Here is a 27,929-nt window from a genome sequence, read left to right as displayed (position 1 = left end):
CGGGGGGCGGCTGAGGGGGCCGGGCCGGGGCTGCGGGGCGAGCGGCGCGGCTGGGATCCGGCGGCGCAGCCCGGGACGGCGAGGCTCGGCACGGCGATGGCGGCGCGCTCGGCGCAGGTAGGGCGGCGCGGGCCGGGCCTCCCGGGAGCCTGCTCAGGCCGGCTGCTCCGCGTTGCGGCCCGCGGGGGCCAGGCAGGACCGCGACTCGGGCCGCCTCTCGCCCCGGAAGCCGCGCTGGGAGCCTCGGACCCCCAGCCTCGGACCCTCGGGCGCTGGCCCCCGCCCACCCTTGTCCCCAATCCCTCCGGACCCCTTCCCGGGAGCCCCTGCAGGATGCCCCTCCCCCACTCCGTCCCCTCCCCGTGCGGGCCCGGCAGGCCCAAGACCCCCGCCCACCCTTTCCACTGACATTGAGGACCCTTCCCCAGGAGCACCTTCAGGGCTCCCCATCCCCCACTCTGCAGACCTGCCCCCAATAAGCTCACCCCAAGCCCAAAACCCCCGCCCACCCTCTGCCCTGAACCCTCAGGACCCCTCCCATCTGCACATTTGCCACCCGGTCACCGCACCCCTCACTTCACATCCTATCTCCCTCCCAGACCTGCCCCCTCCCCTCCCCAGGAGACCAGCCTCAGGACCCTACCCCTGCCTCTGACCCCACAGGTCCCCTCCCTAGCCTCTGTCAGATTTCTTACCCCTACGCACAGCCCCCCACGGCTCAGCCTGCTGGCCCAGCTCCCACCCCAGCAGCCCTATGCCCATGGGCACCCCTAAAAAATCACTCCTCGGGGTCCACCCAGCACACTTCCATAGCTTCACACACTGACCCTGAACCGCACCAGTCTGGATCCCAGCTTCCTGGAAGATCCACCGATGCTCAGGAGCTCCCAGTGGATATTCCAAACCACCCCACTACTCACCATAAGCACCCATCTTTCTGGGAGCCCCAAACACACACACACACACACCCCAAACACACACGCACACAGTGGGTCACTTGGATCCCCCAGCACACACAGAGAAACTTAGGAGCGCCAACACAGACCAGGCGTCTGGGATCTGCCCCTCCCCCCGGAGACTGCTCAGGACTTCTACACTCCCTGGATCCCACCTTCCCAGGCCCTCCCAGAGCCCCTGACAGCTCCCCCAGCTCAGGCAGAGACTCAGGAGGCCATGAGATGACTATCATGCCCGAGGCCACCAGCCAGCCCCTCCATACCAGCCTCCCTGAAATGGCACCCACACTGGGGCCCTGGAGAGTGGCAGGGCCCCAGAATCTCCCAACACCTGCCCCTGTGGGCACCTGCCCCATTCTTCTTTCCTCCAATCCACCTCTCCCCTCTGTGCCCTTTTCAAAAGGAAGGACACTCACTCTCTCTCCTACACCAGTGTCCCGAAAGGAACCACTGCCCGCCCCCCTGATTTATGCCACCACCACCCCCAGCAGTGAGGGAGGGGGTTCAGACTGCTCCTGGCTTCCGTCCTGAAGTCTGCCCAGACTGGTAGGACCAGCATCCCGACCCCGTCGCGCCTGCTGGCCTCAGATGGCAGAGCCAGAGCTGCTGTCCAGGCTGCTCGTTCGGGCTGGCCCCTGGCAGCCTGCATGAGTTCTTTCACCCACGACCAGTGTGTTTGGCCAAAACAAAACAGCTTCCTTCTGTCCTGCCATTTGAGACCTGGTGGGGCTGGGTCAGGGCCTGCCAGAAGCAGGCAGCTCTTTGTTAAGGAACATTTTCAGAAGGGAAAAATGTGCTGAAGAGGCTCGGGTAGAACATGAGTGAATCGTCTGCTTCATTTTTTCTCCTTGGCCGGGTGTGATTGAGCTAGAGGACTCGTGTCCCTGCATCTTCCCAGGCTGTGCTGGCTCTTCCCGCCTGCCCCGGCAGCCCCCAGCTCTGGCCCCCTGGGGTACAACCTGTGACTTCCCCTGGGTTTGTGTGGTCAACTGCGGATGGTTTGGAAGGAATCGCGGGTGGCTTGGCCCTGGCACAAGGAATGAGGCGAGACAGAGAGGGGATCTCGGAACTGGCACGAGGCTGTGGCCGGGACTGCAGGGTGTAAGAGGAGGGCGCAGCCTGGGCACTGCGTGCCTGGGGCCCTTCTCACAACAGAAGCTTGCCTGGAGAGCCCTAGATCAAAAGCCCAGGCTTTCTTGTGGATACTCATTAGCGGATTGTTGCCAGCCTTGGGAAAAGGCTCAGTGTGGCTCAGTGCCTCAACGTTCCCATCTGGAAAATGGGCAGATGAATCCTTAGAACAGTACCTTGTACTACGGGAGGGCAAGTGAGGTTAGGGTGTGGCCCTGAATGTTCTCTTGTGGAAGGGAACGGGGGTGTCTAGGAGGGCAGTCCTGTGGGTGCCTGTGAATCACTGGCCACTCTAGTCCCTGCTTGTAATTAGTGGACACCTCCCTGGATAATGGCTGTCTCTCTGGGGCCCAGCTGTATTGCAAGAAGCCAGCTTGAATTGGAGCTGGGAGGATGAGGATGGGAAATGGTCTGTTGTAGGATCTGTAGCCTCCTGGGAGGGCTGAGGGGAGCAGGGTGGGGGTGGGGGCACTACAGGCCGGCCGCACGGTGCCCTACTTAGACCTCTGACGCTGGGTAGGGCCAGGTTTGTTCTGTCCACTTGCCGAAGGAAGGAGTGGATGAAAAGACTCCTGAAGGTCACGTGGCACACGGGAAACAAACTCCATGGAGCCTCCCCAGGGTGCGACTTTGTGCAGATGCAGAGGGGTAGGAAGCCTCCCCAGGAATGACCGTGAACTCTGTAGGCAAACACGAGAAGGCTTCGGAAAGGGCTTGCGAGCAGTATCAACGCAGTTGTACCCTAGACTGAGGTCAGGATGCGTCCCTTTTGGTGTGTGCTCTGAGAGATGCAGGGAGACAGGGAAGAACATGTATTGCAGTTTGTCTCTTGCAGAATATAGATGCCTCCAGTTACCGGGATCGAGTCAGACGCAGGGGTATGAAGGAGTGTGAAATGTGGTCCCTGCCCTGCATCGAAAGCCCCTCTCCCTGGCATGAGACGGCCCGTGCCATGTGCTCGATACTGTGCCAAACACCATTTACATATTATCTCATTTAATCCTCCAAACAACACGGTGGGACCAGGATCCCAGTTCGTGTCCTTGCCATTGCATCCTGCTGCCTGCTGCAGGGAACATGAGACAGAATTATGAACAGTGTACTGCAGGAGCCCAGAAAAAGACCCGGTGCATCCCCGGGCGTAGGGAAGGCGCGGTGGTAGCAGGGATGACGTATGGACCGGGTCACAGGCAGACGTGGCAGGGAGGGGTGTTCCAGGCAGCAGAAGCTCTTGGACAGAGGCCCAGGAGGCAGGAGCAAGCGTGGTGCGTGCGTTCTGGGAGGCGTGCCCCTGTGCCTCGTTTGATGGGCTCCATCCTCCAGGCCTTTGTACCCCAAATACGATCCACACACAGTGCCTTTTTGGGGCGCTCCCTAGCAAAAGGGATCTGTAGTTGGAAGAATTTGGAAAGGTGGCACACCCCACCGTCCCCAGGGAAGATTGCAGCACACATGCTCTAAAAGCCAAACACAGGCCGTGAAGGAGGGAGGTTAGTTGGGAGAATTAACTCAACTCACCAGGGCTAGGGAGGAGACGCATGTCTTCCAGGGAGATTTCCAAGGCCCTGTTGGCATGACTCACGTGCCCCTTTGTTTCATCTCAGCATGCCCCGATGTGTGTGTGAGATCATTTCATTGAGATCTGTCCCCCCTCCCAGCCTGGGAGTCCCGCGAGGGCAGGGTGCGAGTCTGTCTGTTTATAATTGAGTCCCAGTCTGATGAGGCACGTAACAGATGCTCAGTTTTAGGAGCTGATGGTCCTCCCTGCTCCCCTGCTTCTCAAAGAAGGCCTGAAACTCTTCTGCAGAAAGAGGTTGGGTCCATCTGCTCTGGAGAGCCCGCAAAGGCAGGGCTGGCCCTCTCAAACCCTTCCCTCCAGCCCAGCAGCCTCCAGGGTGGCACAAGCAATGAACTTATTTTGGGAGCTTAGAAGGGAGTCCACAGGTCTTAGTGGGCCACACCTCAGGTTTTAGCCTAAAGGCACGTGTTGCTGCAGCTGCTATTATCACCAATAGTGATGATTCTAGTTTTACTGTGTCTAATCTTTAAACAGAGCCACTGTATAAGGGGCAGGCTGGCAGTGGAGGGGAAGTTTATTGATTCATTCCACAAATATTAGATGCCTGGTAGACTCTGGGGACGCAGTAGTGGGCTAGACAGCCCCAGCGCCTGCCCTCATGGAACTTTCCATCTAGCAGGGACCAAATATCATGGGGCAGGCCCTGTCCTAAGCACATGACAGGTTTAAGCTCATTTATTCCTCCCCGCAAAACCTGGGAGGTGGATACTGACACGAGTCCTGTTCTCAGATGCAGAAACTGAGGCAAAAAATATCGTACCCAAGATCACAAAGATAAAAACGGGTAGAGGAGGGATTGAAACCCAGGCTGCTGGCTCTGAAGTTCTCACCTGCAGCCAAGAGATCTGGGATAACTATCCGCACTCCAAGGCCAGGGATGTGGAATCTTCCAGAGCAGTGTGGAGGAGCAGCTAGACTGGAGATCTCGGAATTCCACCTGCTATCCTTGTTCTCTGAGGGTCAACTTGCCCACTGGTTGCTCACCCCGTGCCAGGGAAAAGGACCCAAGTTGCTAGGGGCCACTTCCCCAGAGCTTGGCGCCAGCAGGACAGCGATGGCTTGCGATAATCTGTCAGGCCAGGTAAATTGGGGTCATATGGTATCTTTTAAGGCTTCGGATTCAGAAGTGAGTTCTGTGTCCCCAGTAATTATAATATTAGAGGTAGGGGATCAGAAATGAGGGATGGGGGTGGGGCAAAGTTGAAAGGAAACCCAAGGTCTTTATCGATGCCTCTGAAAATGCCACGCGCTGAAAGATGGTTCTTACACACTCGCTCACCCTCCCCGTTGAAAAATAATGTCTATTAGACAGGCGTGGCGGCGTGCACCTGTAGTCCCAGCTACTTGGGAGGCCGAGGCAGGAGGATCGCTTGAGCCCAGGAGTTGGAGGCTGCAATGAGCTATGAGCACATCGCTACACTCCAGCCTGGGCAACAGAGTGACATCCCATCTCTTAAAAAAAAAAGAAAAGAAAAGAATGTTTGTGACTTACCGAGTGCCCCCTGCACTTGGCATTTACATACAAATGTCATTTCTGAAGTAAGAGAATACAGAAAAAGTGGCAGCACAGCGGGTAGATTTAGAGCCAAGGCTCTGGGGTCAGAACTCCAAGTTCAAAACCCTCTTCCCCTCCGGCCTAGCCGAAGGACCCTCTGCACGATACGGCACTTCTCACATGTGATAGCTGTCATTGACTTTTCTGTCTACACTGGTACAGAATCTCTATTTTTTAATTTTTCAAATAGATGTTTATTTTGTAGAACAGTTTTAGATTTACAGGAAAATCTGCGAAGCTGGTCTAGAGTCCCCATACACTCCGTGTGCAGTTTCCCTGATCGTTGATGTCTGACACGGCACATTTGTTACCATTAGTGGACCGGTATGACAACGTTATTAACTAAAAGTCCATACTTGATTCAGATTTCTTCAATTTTCCCCTCACGTCCTTTTTCTGTCCCTGGATCCCATATGACATAGGACATTTAGGTGCCACGTCTCCTTGGGCTCCTCTTGGCTGTGACAGCTTCTCAGACATTTCTTTGCTTTTCATGCCCTTGGTGGTTTTGAGGAGGACGGGTATTTTGTAGAATGTCCTCTAGTCTGGGTTTGTGTGGCGTTTTTCTCGTGATTAGACTGGGGTGATGGATTTGGGGGAGGAAGACCCCAGAGGCAAAGGGCCTTTGCCATCCTATCCTATCAAGGGCACGTGTTAGCCACGTGACCACCTGGCTGAGCAGCATGAAGATTTTTTGTCTTCATTTATTCAAGAGACGTTCATTGAGCATGTACCGAATGCCAGATCGTGCATTGGGGGCTTGGAGGAGAGAATGAAGAAGACAGGGCTTTGCCCTTGAATCGTCCGTGACCCTGTAGAGCAGGCAGGCAGGTACAGAAGTCACTGCCATAGAACGGGCATCGGCCGGGGTGCGGTGGGTAGGTGTTTGCAGGGAGAAAGAGGGAAGAAGTGAGTCAGGATGCTGGAGGGAGGGAAGTTGACGGAGAAGATTTCACAGAAAGAATGGCCGCACCAGGCCTTGGAGAATGCCCTTCTAGTCGGAAGGAACAGCAAGTGCAAAGACATAGGCAGGAGGAAACCCGTGTGCCCGGCGGGCTGGGAGTGCGGGCTGGGAGGGGAGGGCGAGTGCATCCTCCAGAGATGTCTGCGCTCCATCCCAACCTCGGGAGCTGCTCGAGGGTCTTGGGCCAGCAGGTGACATGGCAAGAGCTTAGTTTCTATGTGGCTTTGGTGGCCCCGTGGACAGAGAATCAGAAGGGACAGAAGCCCCAGTGAGGAGGGTGAGTGCTGGGCCCAGACCGCAAATGGGAGGCGGCATTAAGGCAGCAGCTTTGCGGCCAGGGCACAGAAGCCAGCAGGGGGTGAGGCAGGGGTAGCCGGCTTGACTGAACTCTGGAACAAGAGAGGGAAGGAGGGGGCACCCAGGCCTGGCCAGAGTGGGTGGGTGGAGGGCGGGAGGGCACTGTGGACCCAGGTAGACGCACCTGCAGTAGGAGAAGGGGACTTCTTTTGTCACAAGAGCATAAAGTTTGAAGAGCATCTCAAAATGCTCTGTGCAATGCAAACCGAAGGGCCGGGTGCGGGGGCTCACGCCTGTAATCCCAGCACTTTGGGAGGCCAAAGTGGGAGGATCGCTTGAGGCCAGGAGTTCCATACCAGCCTGGGCAGCATAGCAAGACCCTGTTCCCACAAAAAAAGTTACAAAAATTAGCCAGACATGGTGGCACACCCGTGCTCCCAGCTACTCAGGAGGCTGAGGCAGGAGGATCACTTGAACCCAGGAGTTCGAGGCTGCAGTGAGTTGTTATGATGCCACTGCACTCTATCCTGGGCGACAGAGTGAGACCCTGCTCACAATTAATTAATTAATTAATTATTTTTAAAAAATGCAAACCCAGTCAGGTTCCTGCCTCAGCCCACAGGCCCTGGGGGAGGAGTCTGGTCCCTGCAGACCCTCCAGCCCTCCTGGAGTCATCCCCCCATCACCCCATCGCTTGCACCCCTCAGTTCCTCTGCCAGCCCACCCCATCCTTTTTCTTCTTTTTAATTGAGGTTTAATTCACATGGCATAAAGGTCCTCCCCTTTATAGTGGACAGTTCAGTGGTGTTTAGTCCATTCCCAGTGCTGTGTAACCGTCGCCACTATCTAATTTCAGAACACTTCCATCGGCCTAAAAAGAAACCCTCTACCCATTAAGCAGTTTCTCCCCCTTGTACCCTCCCCCCAGTGACCACGAATCCACTTCCTGTCTCTGTGAATTTGCCTGTTCTGCACGTTTCATGCAGATGGCATCACACACCACGTGGCCTCTCGCGTCTGGCTTCTCTTGCCAAGCAAGATGTCTTCAGGGTGCAGCCAGGTTGTAGCCTGTGTCAGAGCCTCGTTCCTGTTCCTGGCTGAGTGATGTTCCGTTGTGTGGATGGACCGTGTTGTGTTGATCCATTTATCTGAGGATAGACGCCTGGGTCTAGGTCCTGCCTTTCGGCTCTCGTGACTAATGCTGCTGTGAACATTCACGTACGAGTTTCTGTGTGGACGGGTGTTTTCCGTTCTCTCGGGCAGACAGACCCTAGGACTGGAACTGCTGGATCACGTGCTAACTCTGTGCTTGAGTTTTCGAGGAACTGCCTGGCTGTTTTCTGTCCTACCGTTTCTCTTATTCCAGGCGTTTATCGCGATCTGTGATGGGGAGTTTGCCTAATTGTTTCTTGGTCTCTTCCCCACCCCCACTCTGGGAGGGCAGAAGCGATTCCTGCCCTGGTGGGGGACCTGGAAACAGGGGATGGGTCGGGGGGCTGGGGGTGAACAGTTGCTGGAACTGTTCAGGGGCCAGTTGACAACCTGGTACTTGGTCAGTACTTGTGAGAAAGGAAAAGCTGGTGACATATATTAGGTCTTTTAAGCCCTAAGAGTGAGATCCCCACGGGCATGAAGGGCCAAGGCCAAGGGCAGCACCTGTGGAGGAAGAGGGGCCGCACGGGAGACTGGGAAGCCCTGGCCAGAGAGGTGGGGTAGGACCAGGGCTCCCGTCTCATCCACTGGGTGGGAGGGGACGTCCCAGGGTCCAAACACCCCGGAGAGGGAGAGTGAAAAGGTTGAAGCCACCCAGCAGCTGGGCCTTTCTGTTCCTTTCTGTCCCCATCCATCCTCCCTCCCCCCGACAGCTCCCCAGCACCGCCTCTTCCCAGCCCTCGGGCCTGGCTTAGCTTCCTAAGCTGTGGGTCCCCCTAAGGAGGCATGGCGGGAGCTGTGCCAGCAGGGACAGTGGCCGGGATCCCGCTTCAGGTGGCTGAGCTGGAGTTGAGGACACGGACAGGTTGGGACCCCAGACCCAAAACCCAATGCCCGCCCATCATGGCGGCATGCAGATGGGCCTCGCCCGCCTCACTCTGCGCCACGTCCCCTGCCTAGAACGGTGCCCGGCCCTCAGTAAGCGCTGGAGTGAGTGACTGAGCCAGCGAGAGGGGAAAGCAGAGCCACCCTCGGACCCAGGACAGCAGCCAGCCCCCAAACCCACTCGGTTCCCAGGGGTGAGGGCTGGTTGGTGCAGGAGACACGTGTGTGTGTGAATGAGTGTGTGGGGTGCGTGGGTGTGAATGAATGGACGTCTGAGTGTGGGTGGGTGTGAGAGAGTGTTACGGGCGTGTACACGTAAGAGAGGGTGCGAGTGCGAATGGGCACGCGTGTGTTTTGTGGGTGTGGGTGCAGGAGTGAATGAGTACGTGTGTGCATGAGTACATATGTGTGTCTGAGTGTGTGTGTTTTGTGTGTGCATGCGAGTGTGAATATGTAGAGATAGATGTGTCTCTGAGTTTGCGCATGTGTAAGAGTGTGTGCGTGTGTGAGAGTGTGTGTGAATTGCATGGGGACGCGTGTGTATGTGTACAAGAGAGTTCGTAGGTGAGTGTGTGGGGTATGAATGAGTACGTAGGTGGGTGTGCTAGTGTGTGCGTGTGCGTGTGCACATGTGCGTGTGTGCGTGTGCGCAAGCATGCTCCAGGAGGATGGTTTCCAGGGCTGGGCAGTGTTTACGGAGCCCGGGGATGAGTCAAGAGAATATCCTAGTAGGACCAAAAGGTTTCTGCCTCTCGGACTGCAAATTTCAACCCTGCGTATTTAATACATTTTACTTCCTGTATGAAATGCACATTAATATGTGATAAATAGCTGACGACCTCTGCTAGTGGATGGCCCCTGGGTTCGGGGGAGTTTTTTTTTTATAAGAAACTCAGGGCTGAGGCCATTCTCTCAGCCTCCTTGGGGGAGCAAATGTGAGGCCAACATGCTCTGGGCTCGGGTCCCCTCGGCTCAGCGAGAGAGTGGTCCCAGGCCACTGCCCTGGCCACGGGCAGTCTTTCTCTGTGCCCTCACTGCTCCTCGAATCCAGCCATGGTCCTGAGGCTCAGGTCCTGGCCTCCACCACCTCCTGCCCACTCTCCCAGCTCTGATGCCGCCTCCCCAGCCCGGCCCCTACCCCGACCCCCTTCCCGGAGAGAACCTTCGATCAGCACTTCTTGTCCGCAGCCCAGGTCTCCGCCCCAGCTGGCTGCAGACTTTGATTCTGCAGGAGGCCCCAGAGCGGCCCCACTGTCCCTCTCTCGGGAATGATTAACTCCTGCTGAGGGGGTGCACGGTGGCTTGGTCTTTGGGGCAGGAGGTCCCTGGCCCAGTGAGTGACAAGAGAGTTCCCACCACTCACCAAAACCCAGAGCCCTCGGCACCCAGCAGACTGGGGAAGCACTTAAGGGCCAGAGGTCGAACCAGTGGCCCTGGGGAGCCACAGAGTCCTGGGAAGGGAGGGTTCTGGGCCCCTATGAGGTGAAGAAAGAATGGTGGTTACCCCCGCCCCCGTGGCAGGACGGCGTGGGTCATGTTCAGCTGACCTGTGGGCCCTCAGGGGTTGGCTGGGGGCTATTTGGGCTGCAGGAAGGTGCCCATTGACTGAGGGTAGCCAGCACAGAGAGTGGTCTGCTACAGTCCTGTCACTGTCCCCCTGCTGCCTGGGACACCTGGTCTCAGCCTGCCATGTGCCAGGGGAATGCCAGGCACATCTCTCCTGTCCCTTCGGGGTACAGTCTGGCCTGATCCTTCTGTGGGCTTCAGGGGTCCAGCAAGGCCCACTCTGTGAGACGAGCTGTCAGAGCCAGGCAGGTGGTGTCCAGCGACACCTGGTCAGAGCGTACAGGGGAGGGGGCAGGTGTGAGCAGGGCAGGCAAAGCAGTGAGGCAGGCAGAGGGTTTTCTTCCTGCCTCCGTGACCCTGGTGTCCCTGCGGTCACCAGGAGGAAGCATGAAGGAACATTGTCTCTAGACCCTGCCTCCACGCGCATGGCTGTTGCTGCCCCTAAAGCCCCCACCAGGGTGATGCCACCCCCTCCAGCCGTCCCTGCATAGGCCACGGCAGAACCCAGGAGCCCTGGCCCCAGGATGGATAGCGATGGCCGATGTTTATGGGACAATCACTAAGTGTCAGACGCTGTTCTGACTACACTGTGTGCAGTAGCCACCCTCTGAGGGAGGCCCTGTATGAGCTCAGTCTATGGAAACTCAGAGACACCAAGTGACTGGCCCAAGGTCACACAGCCGGTGGAGAGGGAGCCACGCCGCAAACACAGATCTGTTTGAGCCTGGGACCTTTGTCCCAGCTGATCTGCCCCCCACCAGGCTGGCAGAAGGCAAGAGGCCAGTGTCCTTGAAACCCCCAGAAGGATCAGGCCAGACCACACCCTGAAAGAACAGGAGAGATGTGCCCGGCATTCACCCTCCAGCACATGGCAGGCTGAGACCAGGGTACGGATCAGAGCCCGCAGCTCTGGCTCCGCGTCCGCCAGGGCACAGATTCCCAGCACTTTGACGCGTCCCTGGCTTCCCAGCCTAAGGGGAGTCACTCTTCTGGCCACTGGCAGTGCCAGACAATTAACAGTTGGGAATAATTGCTTCTGGCTGTGCCAGCAGCCCACTCTCGTTGATGAGATGGGAAGGTCAGATGCTGATGTGGGGCTCCTGGGCAGGCCGCAGCAGGGGACAGGGACCTGGCTGTCTGGAGGGGCCACCGAAACAGGGGCTCCTGCACCCTGAGGTCCCATGAGGGTCTTTGAGGCCTCAAGTGATGGGGACCTCTCCCCCAGGCTCTGCTGCAGACTCAGGGGTGTCAAGTTGAGCCTTGGCCCTCATGCCCAGGGACAGCAGGATGGCTCAGGTCCTGGCCATGTCCCCCTGTCTCCATGCAGACGTCTGGCCTGACTGCACAGGCAGGGAGCCTCGTCACCAGGGTCCAGAAGAGAAGAGTGGCATGGCTGTCAACTTGGCTGGGGCACGTGGGGACAGGGGCACGTATAGGGGGCCAGAGCCGGGGCAGAAGGCTCGGGGCAAGGAAACGTCCCGAGGGTGGGCAGGCGAGATGGGGTGGGCACCCACCCAACGCCGACCACATGCATCTCCGGCCCCCAGACAGAGCTGTGAACCGGCCCCAGGCACGGCTGACGAGCCTGCCCACCATGGCGAGCCCCACTCTGAGCCCCGACTCCTCGTCCCAGGAGGCCCTGTCGGCCCCCACCTGCTCCCCGACCTCCGACTCTGAGAACCTCAGCCCCGATGAGCTGGAGCTGCTGGCCAAGCTCGAAGAGCAGAACCGGTGAGTTCAGGCCCAGGGGTGGGGGGCCGGGGTGGGGCTTTGGGGGTGCAGCCCGGCCCCACACAAGGTGACAACCACAACCAGGTGCTGGACGAGGGACACCTCCTTTCATTCTCCCAACCTTAGCTGAACAGGTCAGTCCCCACCCCGTTCAGAGGACGACACCGAGGATTGGGGAGGTCAAGTGGATCTTTGAGTCGGGCTGTCATTTATGGGGCCAGGGTTGGAGGGAGAGGCTAAAGCCCTGGTCCTTTTTACAATGTAGCTTTTAGTATCATTATGGGATAGCGAGGCCAAGAGATCAGGAGGCATCTGCCATTGCAAAGATGGTTTGTTACTCCCAGTTCGCAAGAGGAGAGGGCGCACCCCACCACGCAGGGCCACATGGGGCAGCGCCATAGCCAGTCCGGAACCCGCGGGCAAGAGCCTCTATTGTGCTTTCCTAGGGGCTGTCCCTAGCTGTCTGGCACCTGGCCCTGGGGTGGGGGACAGTGGCCCAGAAGAGTGTGAAAGCCCAAGAAGGGAGGTGGCTGAGCTGTGGGCTCGGGCTTGGTTGGTCTGCGTGGGAAGGGCGCCCAGGCGGTCCCTTACCCTCTCTAGGAACTGGCCAGCCCTGGGAGGGGCCGTCCTCCAGGGCCAGCAAGGCCCCGGATGTCAAAGGGTCAGAAACACACAGCTAATACAGCCCCTGGCTAGCTGGGTGCCCCCAGCCGGGGCTCACTCTCCCCACACCCCACCTTGAAAGTGTAGGTGTCCCGAAATTGGGCCCGCAGGGTTGGTCCAAGAATGAAATGAAGTGAATGCGCAGCGTGCCGGGGCTGGTGCTGGGTGCAGGAAGGGACACAAGATCGGAAGCTCCCAGGAGCCATGGGTGAGGGCGCGGCCCAGGGAGGTCAGGTCGCTGGCCAAGTTCACTCAGCAAGAACGACGGGGACCCAATCCCTGGTGTCCTCTGAGACGCCCCCCTGGGAGGAGGGCCTGGGCTCCCTGGAGGGCCCCTGTCCCCAGGGAGTCATTGGCCGGCCCCTCCTCTGCCCAGACTCCTGGAGGCCGACTCCAAGTCCATGCGCTCCATGAACGGCTCGCGGCGGAACAGCGGCTCCTCGCTGGTGTCCAGCTCCTCGGCCTCCTCCAACCTGAGCCACCTGGAAGAGGACACGTGGATCCTGTGGGGCCGGATCGCCAACGAGTGGGAGGAGTGGCGGCGCAGGAAAGAGAAGCTGCTCAAGGTGGCGGGGGCGGCCGGACACAGTGTGGTCACTCGGCCAGCGGGCAGCCCAGCCTGGGCAGAGGGGACAGGAGGGAGTGAGGGGTGGGGCTGGGTAGCCCCCGGAGCCTCAGGTGCCCGTGTGCTCTCTGCCCTGCGGTATCCGTGAGGAGGGGGGCCGTGCGGTGGCTCTGATGAGCTCTGTGCTGCCAGCCAGGCGGGTGCCAGCCGCACCTGGGGGCTGGCCTGGGATGGAGTCCAGCCCCAGCCGCCCACTCCCCGCCCCTCCCCCTGGCCAGGAGCTGATCCGCAAGGGCATCCCGCACCACTTCCGGGCCATCGTGTGGCAGCTCCTGTGCAGTGCCACGGACATGCCCGTCAAGAACCAGTACTCCGAGCTGCTCAAGATGTCCTCGCCGTGCGAGAAGCTGATCCGCAGGGACATCGCCCGCACCTACCCTGAACACGAGTTCTTCAAGGGCCAGGACAGCCTGGGCCAGGAGGTCCTCTTCAACGTCATGAAGGTACGGCCCCGGGGGCCCCGCGGGGAGGAGCAGGTCCCCGATCAGCCTGCTGCACCAGGCACTGGGACCCTGCCCTGACGCCCTGTTGTTCCCTTCCAGGCGTACTCGCTGGTGGACCGGGAGGTGGGCTACTGCCAGGGCAGCGCCTTCATCGTGGGCCTTCTCCTCATGCAGGTGGGTGGCCTGGGGCCAGGGTCACGCCAGGGGTCCCCCATCCGTTGTCCTCCTAGAGCCTCCCTCTCCATCCACTGTGACCTCTGACAATCCCCAGGCCAAGCTCTGATCGGTGTGGACTGGCTGTGTCCTATCCATTGAACCATCCAGGACAAAGACGGGGGCCGGAGGGGCAGGCCATCCTTCTCAGCCACCTCCAAGGGTTGGACACTGACCTCAGGCTGGGGACATCGTCAACCAGTGTGGTGTTTGTAGGGCTTGGGAGTTTCCTCCAGAGAAACCAGAGGGCTTAGGACAGGGAGAAGGACACAGCTGGGAGGGGACATGAGGCCGTCCTAACCAGGTGGGAAAGACGGCGGGTGCTGGAGGTGGCCAGCCCTGGGTTCAAGTCCAGCTCCACTGTTTCCTGCCGGGTGGCCCTCCGCAGACAACTTCAGCCTCAAGTTTTCCAGCACTGGAACAGTGGTGACCACATGGCCCAGGGGTTTGTTGTGAGGGTCCAGGGAGCTGGGTACAGAAACGGGCCCCCGTGCAACACCAGGACCCTGGCAAGAGCAGCAAGCACAACCCCCACCCCACCCTGAGTCTCCGCCACCTGCCCGTGCCCGCAGATGCCCGAGGAGGAGGCCTTCTGCGTGTTCGTGCGGCTGATGCAGGAGTACCGCCTGCGGGAGCTCTTCAAGCCCAGCATGGCCGAGCTGGGGCTCTGCATCTACCAGTTCGAGTACATGCTGCAGGTGAGCAGGGCCAGGCGGCCCGCCCAGGGCTGACACCCCAAAAGGAGCCCCTGTCCCCATGGAGCTGCCCAGCACTGCCCTGAAGGATGCTTGGAGGAGCTGGACAGGGCCACCCGCATACAGCAGGGGCTCCCCGGGCCGCTGAGGCAGAGGTAGGGCTGGCCCTAGTCTGACACACCCACGGCCCCCTCCCTGTCTGCTCCCAGCTGTGACGGAAAGAGGGAAAGTGGTGTCTGCCTGCAGCTGCTGATTACGGAGAGCCGCAGACGTCTGTTTATAAATAGCAGCCCCCACAGGGCCTGCTCCTGGCTAGGAGACACACACACACACACACACACACACACACGCACACGCACACGCACACGCGCACACACACACCGGCCTGCTCCAGAGCCGGGAGCAGGTAGGGCTATGTGATCTGGATGCATCTGGATGGGAGATTTCCACTCCAGGCCTGGGACATAGGTGGCGTTATTATAGCTCGCAGGGCCTGGCAGTGCCACAAGCAGGGAGGCCGCTGGCAGGGAAGTCTCCATCCCACCCGAAGCTGGGTAGCTGGGACCTCCTATAGCCAAGCAGAGGAACAGACGAATGACGCTGGGTAAACCCAGGGCACAGAGAGCCCCTGGCACCCAGAGGAAGCCCGGCGTCCTAATGCCTTCTTCGGCCTCAGTTTCCCCAGCCACCTGCCACTTTCCAGCTGTCTGGAGGTCAGACCAATCAAACCGTGCTGTGCCCAAAGCTTCGTGCTGGGGCCATAGGTGGGCAAGCGGCCAGCAAGTCCCGTAACACAGGGTGAGCTGTCGTGGGCTGTCGCCAGAGGCCGGGGACCCCAACAACCTGTGCTCCACCTCTGCTTCTCTGGGCGGCCGTGAGAAGTGACCCGACCCTCCTGAGCCTGAGGAGCTCCCTCACGGGAGGACCCCATGAGCTGCCACAAATGAAGAACCACCACACATGAGCTGCCACCCCGGGCTGCTCGAAGCTCTGGGGTGCTTCACCCTCCCCCAGACACGGTGCTCAGGGAGCACCAAGGAAGGGAGCCACGGGCTGCCCGGGGCAGGTCAGAGAAGGCTCTCTGGAAGCAGGGGCGCCAAGGCCCAGCACCCCAGGTGGGAGGATGCCCCCCTCACCGTGCCCGCCCGGCCGCCTGCCCCCTGCAGGAGCAGCTCCCGGACCTCAACACCCACTTCCGCTCCCAAAGCTTCCACACATCCATGTACGCCTCGTCCTGGTTCCTCACGCTCTTCCTGACCACCTTCCCCCTGCCTGTCGCCACCCGGGTCTTCGACATCTTCATGTACGAGGTGAGGACACAGCAAGGCCCCCACCTCGACCCCCCAACTGCAACCTGGTCCACTGTGGATGGAGCGAGTCTTGGCCTCCACCCCAGAAATAAATCCCGACCAGGTGGAAGAAGGGCTGAGACCTGGGGAGGAGTCAGAGAGCCCCCTGATGCAGGGACAGGACAGGAGGCTCACTGTCCTGTGGCTGCGGCCACCTTTGCAGGGGCTGGAGATCGTGTTCCGGGTGGGCCTCGCCCTGCTGCAGGTGAACCAGACGGAGCTGATGCAGCTGGACATGGAGGGCATGTCCCAGGTGGGCCGGGGAGGGTCAGGGTGGGGTGGGACTGCCCCCCATCCGGCACTCAGGCACGGCATGGGATGCCCTCCCAAGTGACAGGGAGAGTCTGGCTTCCAGGGAGGAAGGTGGCACTCCCGAGCATCCCTGATCCTCTCCCTGGAGCCCCTGGGTGGGCCCTGAGGTGCCTCCAGGCTCTGCTAGACACAGGTGGGGGCAGGGCAAGAGGAAGCCCAGGCTGGGCCCCAGCCCAGGGAGGTCCCACCTCCTCCCTCCTGCGCCTGCTCCGGGTCCCCCAAAGCCTGATGGCAATTCGTAACCATCGTAACACTGGCCAAATCACAAGGCCTTGGATGTGGTTTCGGACCCAGCCCCTGGCCTGGCAAGGACACCTCGGGGAATGCGGGATCTGGGGCAGCCTCACGCCTTGCCCGCCCCGGCCTGCCCCGGTGGCCCTGTCTACTGGAGCAGAGGCCAGCCTGTCTCTCACCGCCATGTCCCCACCGGGCCGGCCCCAGCCCCCTCCCAGCATCCTCCAGCTGGTGCCGCGGGGAAGAATGCACAAAGGCCACGGTTGTGTCCGCGAACACGGACAGCCATTGTCCGCGGCTGCCAGAGGGGGCCAGCTGGGCTGGGGATTGGGAGCCGTGTCCACCCTCAGCTTACCTTAACCCTTTGCAGAGGCTCGGGGGACCCCTTACCTCTGGCCTTCACCCGCAGGACCCCCGCCCCCCGCAGCCTGCTTCTATCCTGGAAACTGCGGCAGCTCTGCATTCCGACTCCACACACCCAGGCTTTCCCTTGCTCCACGACAGGCCTGGGGACATAGCGACACCCAGACAGACCAGTTCCTGCCCTCTTCCAGGGCAGGGGTGCGCAACAGGGGCTCGGGTGGTCCCCCGTGGTCAGGGCTTGCGTGTCGGTGACCGGCTGTGTCCCCACAGTACTTCCAGAGGGTCATCCCCCACCAGTTCGACAGCTGCCCAGACAAGCTGGTCCTCAAGGCCTACCAGGTCAAGTACAACCCCAAGAAGATGAAGAGGTCAGTGCTGGGCAGCTGGTGTATAGTGGGAAGGGGGGAGTCCCCAAGGGCGCCATAGTGACCTTGCCCCTCCGCAGGCTGGAGAAGGAGTACGCAGCCATGAAGAGCAAGGAAATGGAGGAGCAGATCGAGATCAAAGTGAGCCCAGGGGTCTGGGGGGGTGAGGACAGGGACGCGCTGTCCTTGGAGGCTGCCCTCCCAATTCTAGAGGTCAGCCGCTAGTGGGCAGCCCTACCTGGCACCCAAGTGGACGACCCCAGGTTCTGAGGGGCCACCCCTCTGTTCACCTGGCCGGCCCTTCCTTCCCCTGCCAGGCCAGCGTGTGAGCGCCTGCCCCCGCCAGGCCTGATCCGCTGCTGGCGACACAGCGGCAAACAACACAGTCAAGGTCCCGACCCTGGGGCTCCCAGCGTTGCAGGGAACCCCTCAATAAACCGCCAAAGTAGAGTGTGGACTCGATAAAGTGCTCTGGACGGCTGCCCTGGGGAGGTGGCCCTCCCTGGCATTCCCAGGCCCTGGAATCAGTCGAGGGCAAAAGGCCTGGGGCAGCAGCACGCCTGGGGCGCTGGAGGAATTTCAACGAGGCCATGGGTCGGGGAGCCCCCAGTTCCCTGGGTGCCTGGCCCGCCGGGCCTGCTAGGTCAGAGGGTTCCCTGAGTGTGCAAAGCCTCTCTCTCCTTCTAATTCTTTCCCTGCACACATGATTTTAGTTATTCACTCTACAAGCGTTTACTGAACACCTGCTGTGTGCCGGCGTCACAGCCAAGACTGAGGGCCCCCCAGGCCAGTGAGGAGGACAGACACAGACACAAGCCCCAACACAGCCTGGCTCTGTCCTCTTCAGGAGCAGAGCCACACAGTGGCTGAGACTGGAGTCCAACAGACTGGGACTCAAATCCCAGCTCCACCCCGGACCAGCTGTGTGGCCCTGGCAGGTGAACTCACCTCTCTGAGCCTCAGTGTCCCCTTCTGCAAAATGGGGGTGACATTGGCTGTGCTGTTCCAATTATTAGTATTACTATCATCATCATCACCACTGTCATCATCCCCACCTTGTCTAGAAAGGCAGGGACAGAACCTAGATTAGAATCCAGCTCACCTGCCACCCATACCTAAGGGGAAGAGTAGGCGTCATTGTCCCAGCCCTCTTTGTAGTTTTGTGTCCTGAGTTTTGGGACATCCCCCTTTCTCCGTAATGGCAGCAGAACGGATCCGCCCGTCCAAACATGTGCATCTGTCATATTCAGACAAGGGCCTGTTCCCACCTGGTGACCATGAAGGCCTGGCAGTAAGCAAGGACACCACCCACCCTCAGGCCATAAGCCCAGCCTGGAGATGTCCCCTGAGAGGAACTGGGGAGCCACAGAGGCCTCAAAGGATCCAAGCAGATGCCTTCTCACCTGGCCCTGCTCTTTGCTGTTTCATCTTTAGCCTGTTTTAGAATGTACCGGGGATTTGTTTTAATCAGGCAACGTGACAGACGTGGGTACCACTGCGTCTGAAAGCAGAGTTCATTACTTAACAGCAGTAGGAGTAGGCCATGCCAGGCAGGGTGCACGTGGGATACCAGGGTCGTCTGGGAGGCAGGAGTGAGGAGAACACCTGGTTTCTGCAGGAAGGAACGAGGGAGGCAGTGTAGGCAAGTTTGAACCGGCTTAGGACCTCCTGGTTTGAACACTTTCAGCCGCCTCTAGGCTGTAGGGGTGGTCCCTGGTTTTCCGATACCTGGCCCTAGGATGGTCTCGGGCAAGAGAGACATCATCGTGGGGTGTGAGAGTTAGATAAAGGGGGTGGTGATCGGTAGGTTTGTATCTGAAAGGCGCACGTGCAAGCAGGTTGTTTACTGTCTCTGGAAATAGCTAGCACTGACACCCCAGGGTGTCACACCATCATAAAATACAGAGAAAACGGGGAGTTGTTGGTCAAGCATGTCCAACTCCTGCAAGGATGGCTCTGCTTGGGGCAGTGACAGGTTGTCGCCAGAGAGAGGGCAGGCTAATTCAAGGGTCAGGGGTCTAGATCACTGTAGGGGACAGAGACCTGTGCCTGAAACAGCTCTGACACAGCTGAGCTGAGAGGCTAAGGCAAGTCCCTGCCCCTCTCTGACTCGGTTTCCCCACCCATGACATGAGTCAATGACAATCAAGTCTGTGATTCTTCTGACCGCAGTTGCTTCCTGGGAATGTTCTGGGTGTTTCCATCCTGGAAACCCAGGAAATGTTCTGTGGGATCCACAGCCAGGCAGGACCCTCACTCACCTGCAGATCCAAACTATTTCTGTACCTCTTTCATAAGGCAGAGGCAGGTAGAGACTAGGTATGACCGGTAGGTAAACGTCACCTGCTTCCCAGAGGGTCGTGGGGGAACCTAAAACTGCAGATATCTAACCGCAAGCCACCAGCATAGCACCAGCCAGGGCAAAGTGACAACCGTAGGGGACAGCTTGCTCTTGGTGGTGACGGAAATGTAATTGTCGACCCAAAGGAAGCGTGCTTGTCACATGCTGGACCCAAACTCTGAGAGGAGCGTCCTTCAGGACTGAGCCCAGGGGATTGGAGCTCTGGCACCGGGGTGAGGCTGTCTGATGGCCCTTCCCCAGCATGCACAGGCCTTTGAGCCCAGCACAGGATGGAGACAGTCTTCCGAGGAGGGCGTGGGTGCTGCCTGCCCCCAACCCCCCCCACACAGAGCCATGAAAGCATTATTTTCACTGAACCAAGGTTGGTTTGTTTAATTTTTTTTTTTTTTAATGAGCCATTCTGAACAAGAATTGGCCCTGTTTTCTGAAATTGCTGACCCAGAACGCAAGACGCTGGCTCCATCCTGCCCTGCCTGGAGGTAGCCTGGCCCCTGAGGTGAAGAGGGTGTATGTGTGTACAAGAGTGGGGGGCAGGGTATGACATGCTCTTTTTCCTCTCCCCCCTCTTTCCTCTACCCCCAATAGAGGCTTCGGACTGAGAACCGACTCCTGAAACAGCGGATTGAGACCCTGGAGAAGGTGAGGGGCGTGGTCAGCATGGGGCGTGGTCATAGTGGGGCGTGTCCACTGCAAGGACGTGGCCACCAACCTGGAGCCCTGACTCCTGCATCTCCCTCTCCTGAGGACCAAGCAGACCTGTCCCCTGTCCCAGGCCCAAGCCCCACCCTGAACCCGATTTGGCTGCCCTATAATGGGGGATGGGAAGAGGGGCCCCAATTCGCATTGTGATTAACCCTGGGGTTAGGGCTGAGTTATAACCCGGTGAACTGTGACCTCGGCAATCCATTTTTGTTCCGTGCCCTCCCGGGCCACTTGGGTGGGGCCGCAGGTGGGGGCAAGGCAGAACGGCTGTTTCGATGGAGGCGCCCCGTAATTGTGCCACAAAGTACCCCACCCTGTAATTTGGAAGTCTCTCCCTCAAAAGAAAGGAAAGGAGGCCGGGTGGGGGAGGAGTATGTGCCATACTAGGGAGCCACAGCCTTGACCCTGAACCCCAACATGTTGAAGATGGGGGTGGAACTGGGAGCTTACTGAGCCCAGGCCCCAGCGCCCCCATTTCCTGCTCCTCCTTCGTCCTCACTGACCCTGAACTGACCACAGGGGGTGTATCATCAACAGGATTTTATTCGCCTTACCCCAAAGCCTTGTTCTGCCATAAAATGGAAATTAAAACGGGTTGGGACAGTGGGCTTCCCAGCCCTGCGGCGTCCCCCGCAGCCGTGGGCACCACCGACCCTCCCGCTCACACGCGAACCCCTCTCCAGGACGGAGCTGGCTCTGGCTTTGGTCTTCCTCCGGGTCTTCTCCTGCTGGTTTTCTCTGGTCTTCACTCCTCTCTCCCCCGCTTCTAGAGATAGTCCACTGCGTTAGTGACAAGTGGTTCTTGTCTGTCTCTCCCCCTCTCCTGTCCCCGCAACTTCCGCTCTGCCTCCTCCCCCTGTCGCTGGGAACCCCCTTCGCCTGGTAGGAGAGCGCTGCTCTGGCTGATAGGTTAATCCAGGTACTGTAGCTCTTCGTCGCCTCTCCGGGTTCCTTCCTGGCCCCTCCCCTGGTCCGTGCACACGACAGCCAGTAACCGCCTCTTCCCTGCCATTCTGGGGGCAGGCCTGGCCATGCATGGGGACAGCTGGGGACCGCTTCTGGGGGACACAGGCTTTCTGGGGGGGCATGTGCGTTGGGAGAAACGCGGTGTATGTGTGGGTGTGTGTCTGTGAGTGTGTCTGGGTGTGACTGTATACGTGCATGTACAGAAAGCTTCCTCCCTCCAGGGGACACGGGTAGGGACACAGGAGGGCCAGGGATCCTAAAGGCGTATCTGCTTCAGACCCTGGCGCGTGCACTGCGCTGAGCACACCCATGCACACACGCCCCTCTGGTCCCTCACGCTGCTGCTCTCTGCTCCTACCTGCAAAGCCTGCCACCTTCTCTCGCTCACCTGCTTTCTGCTGCCGCCTCATCTCGAATGGCTTTATCTGGAAGCTTCCACCCGCCACCTGGTGGCTCCGAGCCTGGAATGGGGGGCCCAAATTTGGGGGGAATGAGGTGAGGAGAGGGAGTGTCTTAGCCTCAGGCAGTTGGAGGCCCCAGAGGCCAGAACTGGAGAAGGCGCCCCTGCAGGAGGTGTACTCCAAGGCTGGCCCCGGGGAGCCACTCCCTGAGCACTGGGACCTCCGCTGTCCCCAGACCTCCATGCTCACGGGCAGAGCCCAACGTGAACGGGCAGAGGGGGCCTCTACTGTGCCCTTGGCCCTGGAGAAGGACTTGTTTCTCCTCTCCTGGGGCAGAGCTCGGCTGGGTCCGTTCCGCCCGGGCTCCTCTGGGTTTCCTGTTCCTGCCTGTCCCCTAGCCCCGTCCCCAGGCTCGGTGGGGCGCCCTATCCCAGGCTCTGAGTGCGGGAGGCCTCCCCCTCTCACTTCCACCCACCTCCGCCCTCTCTGGGCCTCCCCCTGTGGCGGGAGGCAGGGCCTGGGATGGGAGCCGCGGGTCACGGCCCGCCATCCTCGCTGTGCTCAGGGGCAGGTGACACGGGCGCAGGAGGCGGAGGAGAACTACGTTATCAAGCGGGAGCTGGCGGTGGTGCGGCAGCAGTGCAGCTCGGCAGCGGAGGACCTGCAGAAGGCGCAGAGCACCATCCGGCAGCTGCAGGAGCAGCAGGTACAGGGCGGGGGTGGAGTCACGCCCTATGGCCACGCCCCTAGCCCACGCCCCACGGCCTCCCGGGCTCAGATTGGCCCTGGCTCAGCGCATGGCCTTCCTGTTCCTTTCCCTGGTGGGGGCACCCAGAGACAAATGCGGACGCTGCCCCAGCAGCGAGAGGCCCCAGAGTCAAGGGGCATTCTGTGATTCCCAGTTCTCGCCACCCCGTGGGGTGTCCAGCTTCAGCACAGAGGCCCCTGAGAACCAGGCTGTCCCTGCAGGGCCCTAGCAAATGGGAGTGTCACTCTTTGGGGAGGCCTTGCATCTCCCCAGGGTCTGAAGGATTCTTGGGCTTCCCTGTGTGCCAGCAATGAAGGGAGGGAGATCCCTTCCCCAGTGGCCAAGACATTGTCCTCAGAAGAGAGTGGCAGAGCAGTCGGGGGCTGTTTGGGAGCTCTGAGCTGACAAAGTGGGGGGAGGAGGCACCCTGCATCGGTGGTGGGGCCTGAACTCTGGATCCAGTGGTGGGTGGGCCCATAAGCCGGAGTTCGGTGCAAAGAGTCCCCTTCTTGGGAGGTGGCTTTTAGGACTTCACCACAGCTGTACCCAGCAGGCAGCTGCAGCCCCCAAGTCTGCCATGTCCTTATACATGCCCTGGAAGGGCAGGGAGACATCCTGTAGGCCCTGTAGGCCCCGCTGGCACTGGCCTCCACCTCCTTCCCCATCGAGGGCCTCCTGCTCCCTGCCCTGGACAACTGTGGCCCTGCCTCCACCCAGATGGGCCCAGACCCGGTGCAGAGCCCCTGCCAGGCCGCGCCTCCTCTAGGCCACCTCTTCCTGCCTGCAGCAGCCTCCCTTTGGGCCTGAAGACGTGGCCCTGGGCCTCACCTATCTCTGCATCCTACCAATGCCAGAGCTCAGGGGCAGCTGGTAGAGTCTCTCTGACTGGCGTGCCACAGGCGGGACGAGCCCAGCCTCGGTTTCTCTAACAGCCCAGCTGGCCTCACACTGATGTGGCCCATGGGGGCAAGTGAGAAACAGTGCAGCTCCGCCTCCCCCTCCCCAGGAGCAGTGGATCAACTAGAATCCCTCTGCCAATGCCTGAGCCAAGGTCTCCAGGCCTGGGGTGGGGGGACTTCCTCAGTGGACGAGCACCCTGTGGTTTCTCCAAATCAAGGACCCACACCCCACTGCCGGGCCCTGGTGGGTCAGGCCTGGGCCCACAGCCACATGGCGTGGCAGCTGCCCATTCCTCAGCAGCCCCTGCCTCCCTCAGGAGAACCCGCGTCTCACCGAGGACTTCGTGGCCCACCTGGAGACAGAGCTGGAGCAGTCGAGGCTGCGGGAGACAGAGACGCTGGGGGCCCTGCGGGAGATGCAGGATAAGGTTCTAGACATGGAGAAGGTGCGACTGGGTGGGCAGGAGGGCAGGTATTGGGGGGCCCTGGGGAAGAGGAGGAGGTCCTGCGGAAGCTTTCGGGGGTGACCATGGGTCAGAAACCCCCACTCCTGCCCTGTCAGTCCCTGCTGTGGTGCCCAGGGTACCTCTCTGCCCCTCCCCCATGGTCTCACAACAGGGTCTGGGGGACAGGAAGTTGGACCCCTCACCCCCAGACCCTCCCAAGCCATGGAGGTACATGCACACACACACACTCAAATGTACATGCACAGGAGGACATGCTCATGCCTAGTCACCCACAAACACACTCAGCACACCCCCCTCACAAATGAGGCAAACACGTGAGCTTCCCGGGTACCCCGACCCACCTGTGTGTGTCTCCCCCAGGCCCTGAGTTCTGGGAAAGAGGGAGGGAGAGGGGGACCGGAAAGCCCAGGGCCCATCAGTGCCGCTCCCAACACACTCCCATGGAGACACCACCCAGGGGCAGACTGGGGTCCACCCTCTCCTGTCTTCAGCTCTGGAGAGAGTGCCAGGCCTCCTGGGTCCCTCCTCAACTGCTTTCTGACTCTGCATTGACTCAACTCCCCCACGGAGCTGCCAGAGCAAGGGAGGTGCCCGGAACCCACTCACACCATGCAGGAGCCATGTCCCCCTGCAGCCTGCACTATTTTGGGGCATCCCCCAAAATGGGGGACTGACAGACCATCATCCTCTCATCCCCCCCACCATCCAAGAGCTGGGCTTCCCTCCCCCCTCCCTCCACATCAGAGAGCAAGGTGCCTCCAGTACATCCTGCTAGATCTGTCCCTCCCCTAGATCCAAACAACAGTCACTGGGACCTGTCCAGCAAGCTGGCTTTTGGTCCAAGAGGCTGGAGCACGAATCCCCCATCACTGAGCTCTGGGATGCCAGGACAGGGCCTAGGCTGGCATTCAGCCTGTCCCCAAGGAGAGGGGCTTCTGGCCTGGCCTGGAGAGGATCTGCTGATGGGCCCCAAAGGGGGTGGATCTCAGACCCCCTGGGGGCATGAGCCCAGGCCTTGGCCCTCCCCAGGCCAGCCTGGCGTTCTTAGCAGTAACACTTATGGAGGACCCACGATTTATGGGGTTACCCTAGGACAGCCTGTGAGGGTCCGTGCTGTTATTGCACCCATTTTACAGCCGAAGTTCTCCACTGGGTTCCACAGGTGGGGTCTGCACCCCGGCGGCCTGGGCTGGGGTACTGCCCTCCCCCAGCTGAGCTGCCCAAGGCAGAGCGCAGAAGGGAACGTGGCGGGGGGTGGGTGGTGTCGGTCCTGCAGGAAGGAGCTCCCCCAGGCCCTGACCACCTCTCTGCCCCCCGCAGAGGAACAGCTCGCTGCCTGACGAGAACAATGTAGCGCGGCTGCAAGAAGAGCTGAAGGCGCTCAAGGTGCGGGAGGGCGAGGCGGTGTCCTCGGCGCGAGAGCTGAAGCTGCAGCTGCAGGAGCTCTCGGACACCTGGCAGGTGAGGGCCGGGTGGGCGCCTCTTCGGGCCACCCCTCTTCGGCAGAGGCTGACGGCCAGCCGCTCGGCCCCTCCCCCAGGCCCATCTGTCCCGCGGCGGCCGCTGGAAGGAGTCCCCGCGGAAGCTGGTCCTGGGCGAGCTGCAGGACGAGCTGATGAGCGTGCGTCTGCGCGAGGCCCAGGCCCTGGCCGAGGGCCGTGAGCTGCGGCAGCGCGTGGTGGAACTCGAGACGCAGGTGGGCTGGAGCATCAGCCTGTCAGGGGAGGGGGCTTGGTGTCAGTGGCCGGCCCCTGGGCTAGGCCGTGACCTCCACCGTCTGCCGTGCCTCGACCAGGACCACATCCACCGCAACCTGCTGAACCGCGTGGAGGCGGAGCGCGCGACGCTGCAGGAGAAGCTGCAGTACCTGGCGGCACAGAACAAGGGGCTGCAGACGCAGCTCAGCGAAAGCCGCCGCAAGCAGGCGGAGGCCGAGTGCAAGGTGCCGCCCCGCAGTGGCCCCGCCCCGCAGTGGCCCCGCCCCGCAGTGGCCCCGCCCCGCACTGGCCCCGCCCCGCACTGGCCCCACTTGACCCGCCCTCTCCCCTTGCACCTGCAGAGCAAGGAGGAGGTGATGGCCGTGCGCCTGCGGGAGGCGGACAGCATGGCCGCGGTGGCCGAGATGCGGCAGCGCATCGCCGAGCTGGAGATCCAGGTGAGCGGCAGGGTCCCGGGCGGGGGCGGGGGCAGGCCCTGCTCTGAGCCCGCGTGACCTGGCCCACCCCGCAGAGGGAGGAGGGCCGCATCCAGGGCCAGCTGAACCATTCGGACTCGTCGCAGTACATCCGCGAGCTCAAGGACCAGATCGAGGAGCTGAAGGCCGAGGTGAGCCGGCGGGGGATGCGGGGACCGGCCGGGCGTCGTGGAGGAGGCTGCCGCTGGGGACGCGGGGCCGGATGGTCGGGCCACGCCTCCAGCGCCGGTCCCCGCCCCAGGTGCGGCTGCTGAAGGGCCCGCCGCCGTTCGAGGACCCGCTGGCTTTCGACGGGTTGAGCCTGGCGCGGCACCTGGATGAGGACTCGCTGCCGTCATCGGACGAGGAGCTGCTCGGCGTAGGCGTGGGCGCCGCCCTGCAGGACGCGCTGTACCCTCTGTCCCCACGGGATGCGCGCTTCTTCCGCCGTCTCGAGCGGCCAGCCAAGGACAGCGAGGGTAGCTCAGACAGCGACGCCGACGAGCTGGCCGCGCCTTACAGCCAGGGCCTGGACAACTGAGGACGTGCCCGGCGCGCCCGGAGGCAGAAGGCCGCAGCCAGGGGGGGCGCCCGGAAAGTCCGCGGTTGCGCCCTCTGTGTGTGGCTCGGCCACCCCTAGGGCGAGGCCCGGCCAGACAGCGCAGAGGGTGGGGCCCGGCTTGGGGCTCCTCAGGACCCCCGGGCAGGCTCTCCCTCCCGGCAGTGTTGACCCATCTTGGGGGTTCCTGGAGGAGCTGCCCTCTTAACAGCGAGGGCAGAGGGCAGGGGACAGACGACTCAGAAGCCCCAGGACTGAACGAGCAGGAAGTTCCCTCTCCCAGCAGGCTCCCTTTGGGACAAGGGTGGCCCCGCTGGGAAGGGCCTAGGAGGTAGGGGAGGCCTGAGGACAGAGAGCCAGCTCTGGGCTGGACATTAAGCACCCCACAATGCTCCTCGGGACAGAGACCCTTGACCAGCCCCTGGCCACCTCCAAGGGAGTCTGGCTGCGGGGGGCAGAGAGCCAGGCTGGGCTTCCCTGCCTGGTGCAGACATCGTGGCCCCTGCAGCAGAAACCAAAGTCCCCAGTACTGTGTGCAGGGCCACGTGGGATGTGAGTGGCCAGCGGGAAGCAGCCCAGGCCCGGGCAGAGTCTCCTGCTTCTCTGAGGCCAGAGCAGCTGGAAGGAAGTGAAGAGATCCCTCTCCCTGGCGCACATCCTCCTGCGGGAGACACTTGCATCACCCGTCCTGGCCAGTGATGGAAGGGCACCTCTCCACGGGGGTCCTCGGCCTCCATCCACTTCCCTCTCTCCCTGTGTCCCCAGCCACCCCCTCCACCTCAGGCCAGGGCCAGGTCCCGGGGCAGGAGCTTCCCAGTGGAGTTTCCTCCCCTTCCCTCCTCCTGGTGGCCCTGTGGTCTCTGCTGAGTCAGAGCTGAGAATGGTGCCAAAGTCCAACGCTGCCCCCCAGACCCCTCCTCTCCCCCCACCCTGGGCCTGGTGATCCCCCGGGGCTGGCCCTCTCGGTGCTCGTGGAGCCTCGAGTAAAGTAGCGTCACAAGCAATCTCCCTGGCGCTTCCTGGGGTGGGGACTCCTGCTCAGTCCCCCCTTTCTGGTCGCCCACTCTTCAGTGTTACAAAGCCTGGGGACCAGGGCGGGCACCCGAGGGGCTCTCCCATGGGCTCCCCACACTGCCCCCCACCATTTTGCACACTGCCTGTTCACACTCCACATGTCGCCCAGGCGGGAAAGATGGAAAATAAAGTGTATTTACACAGTCTCGGACAAGGGACGCTGAGTGGGGCAGGCCTGGGGGTGCCCAGCGCCTGGTCCAGCAGAACAGTGCCAAGCGGGTGGGCTGTCCTTGCCCTCGGGAGCTCCCCACAGTGTGATAGAGGGGGGTTTGGAGAGGAAAGGGGGGCAGTCACTATTGGGGCAGGGTATGATTTCCCACCTGGGTGACTCAGCTTGGGCCCCCTGAGAGACACGGAGGCACACCGAGGTGCTGGCTTCAGGAAGAGCAGGACCTGGTCGCATTCATTCGTTCATTCATTCATTCAGCACACACTTCCGGAGGTCTCCCGGGGCGCTTTGCCCTGTGCCTGGCTCTGAGGCGTCCCCAGTGTAGTGGAGG

The 27,929-nt window shown here is 60.9% G+C and overlaps 1 protein-coding gene across 1 annotated transcript; it reads left to right on the top strand.

Annotated features, from left to right (window-relative positions):
- EVI5L (ecotropic viral integration site 5-like) lies at nucleotides 1–27,569 on the top strand. Its single transcript, XM_012641506.1, has 19 exons — nucleotides 1–117; nucleotides 11,633–11,816; nucleotides 12,856–13,045; nucleotides 13,323–13,547; nucleotides 13,647–13,721; nucleotides 14,333–14,458; nucleotides 15,622–15,765; nucleotides 15,968–16,057; nucleotides 16,984–17,081; nucleotides 17,159–17,219; nucleotides 20,026–20,079; nucleotides 22,075–22,215; nucleotides 23,474–23,602; nucleotides 24,944–25,084; nucleotides 25,164–25,319; nucleotides 25,419–25,565; nucleotides 25,683–25,778; nucleotides 25,853–25,948; nucleotides 26,059–27,569. The coding sequence occupies exons 2-19, from the start codon at nucleotides 11,680–11,682 to the stop codon at nucleotides 26,335–26,337; spliced, it is 2,385 nt and encodes a 794-aa protein (XP_012496960.1). The 5' UTR covers nucleotides 1–117; nucleotides 11,633–11,679; the 3' UTR covers nucleotides 26,338–27,569.
- The last annotated feature ends 360 nt before the right edge of the window (nucleotides 27,570–27,929 follow it).

This window comes from Propithecus coquereli, unplaced genomic scaffold (assembly GCF_000956105.1).
Source record: "Propithecus coquereli isolate 6110/MARCELLA unplaced genomic scaffold, Pcoq_1.0 Scaffold164, whole genome shotgun sequence".
Classification (NCBI taxonomy): Eukaryota; Metazoa; Chordata; class Mammalia; order Primates; family Indriidae; genus Propithecus; species Propithecus coquereli.
This window is presented reverse-complemented; position numbering and strand designations above follow the sequence as displayed.

Bases quoted from the DNA above. Each gene is read 5' to 3' on its own strand.
- EVI5L (XM_012641506.1), top strand. From the start codon at position 11,680: ATGGCGAGCCCCACTCTGAGCCCCGACTCCTCGTCCCAGGAGGCCCTG. The intron at 11,817-12,855 runs GTGAGTTCAGGC...TCCTCTGCCCAG, and splicing joins AAGCTCGAAGAGCAGAACCG to ACTCCTGGAGGCCGACTCCA. The intron at 25,566-25,682 runs GTGCCGCCCCGC...TTGCACCTGCAG, and splicing joins AGGCGGAGGCCGAGTGCAAG to AGCAAGGAGGAGGTGATGGC.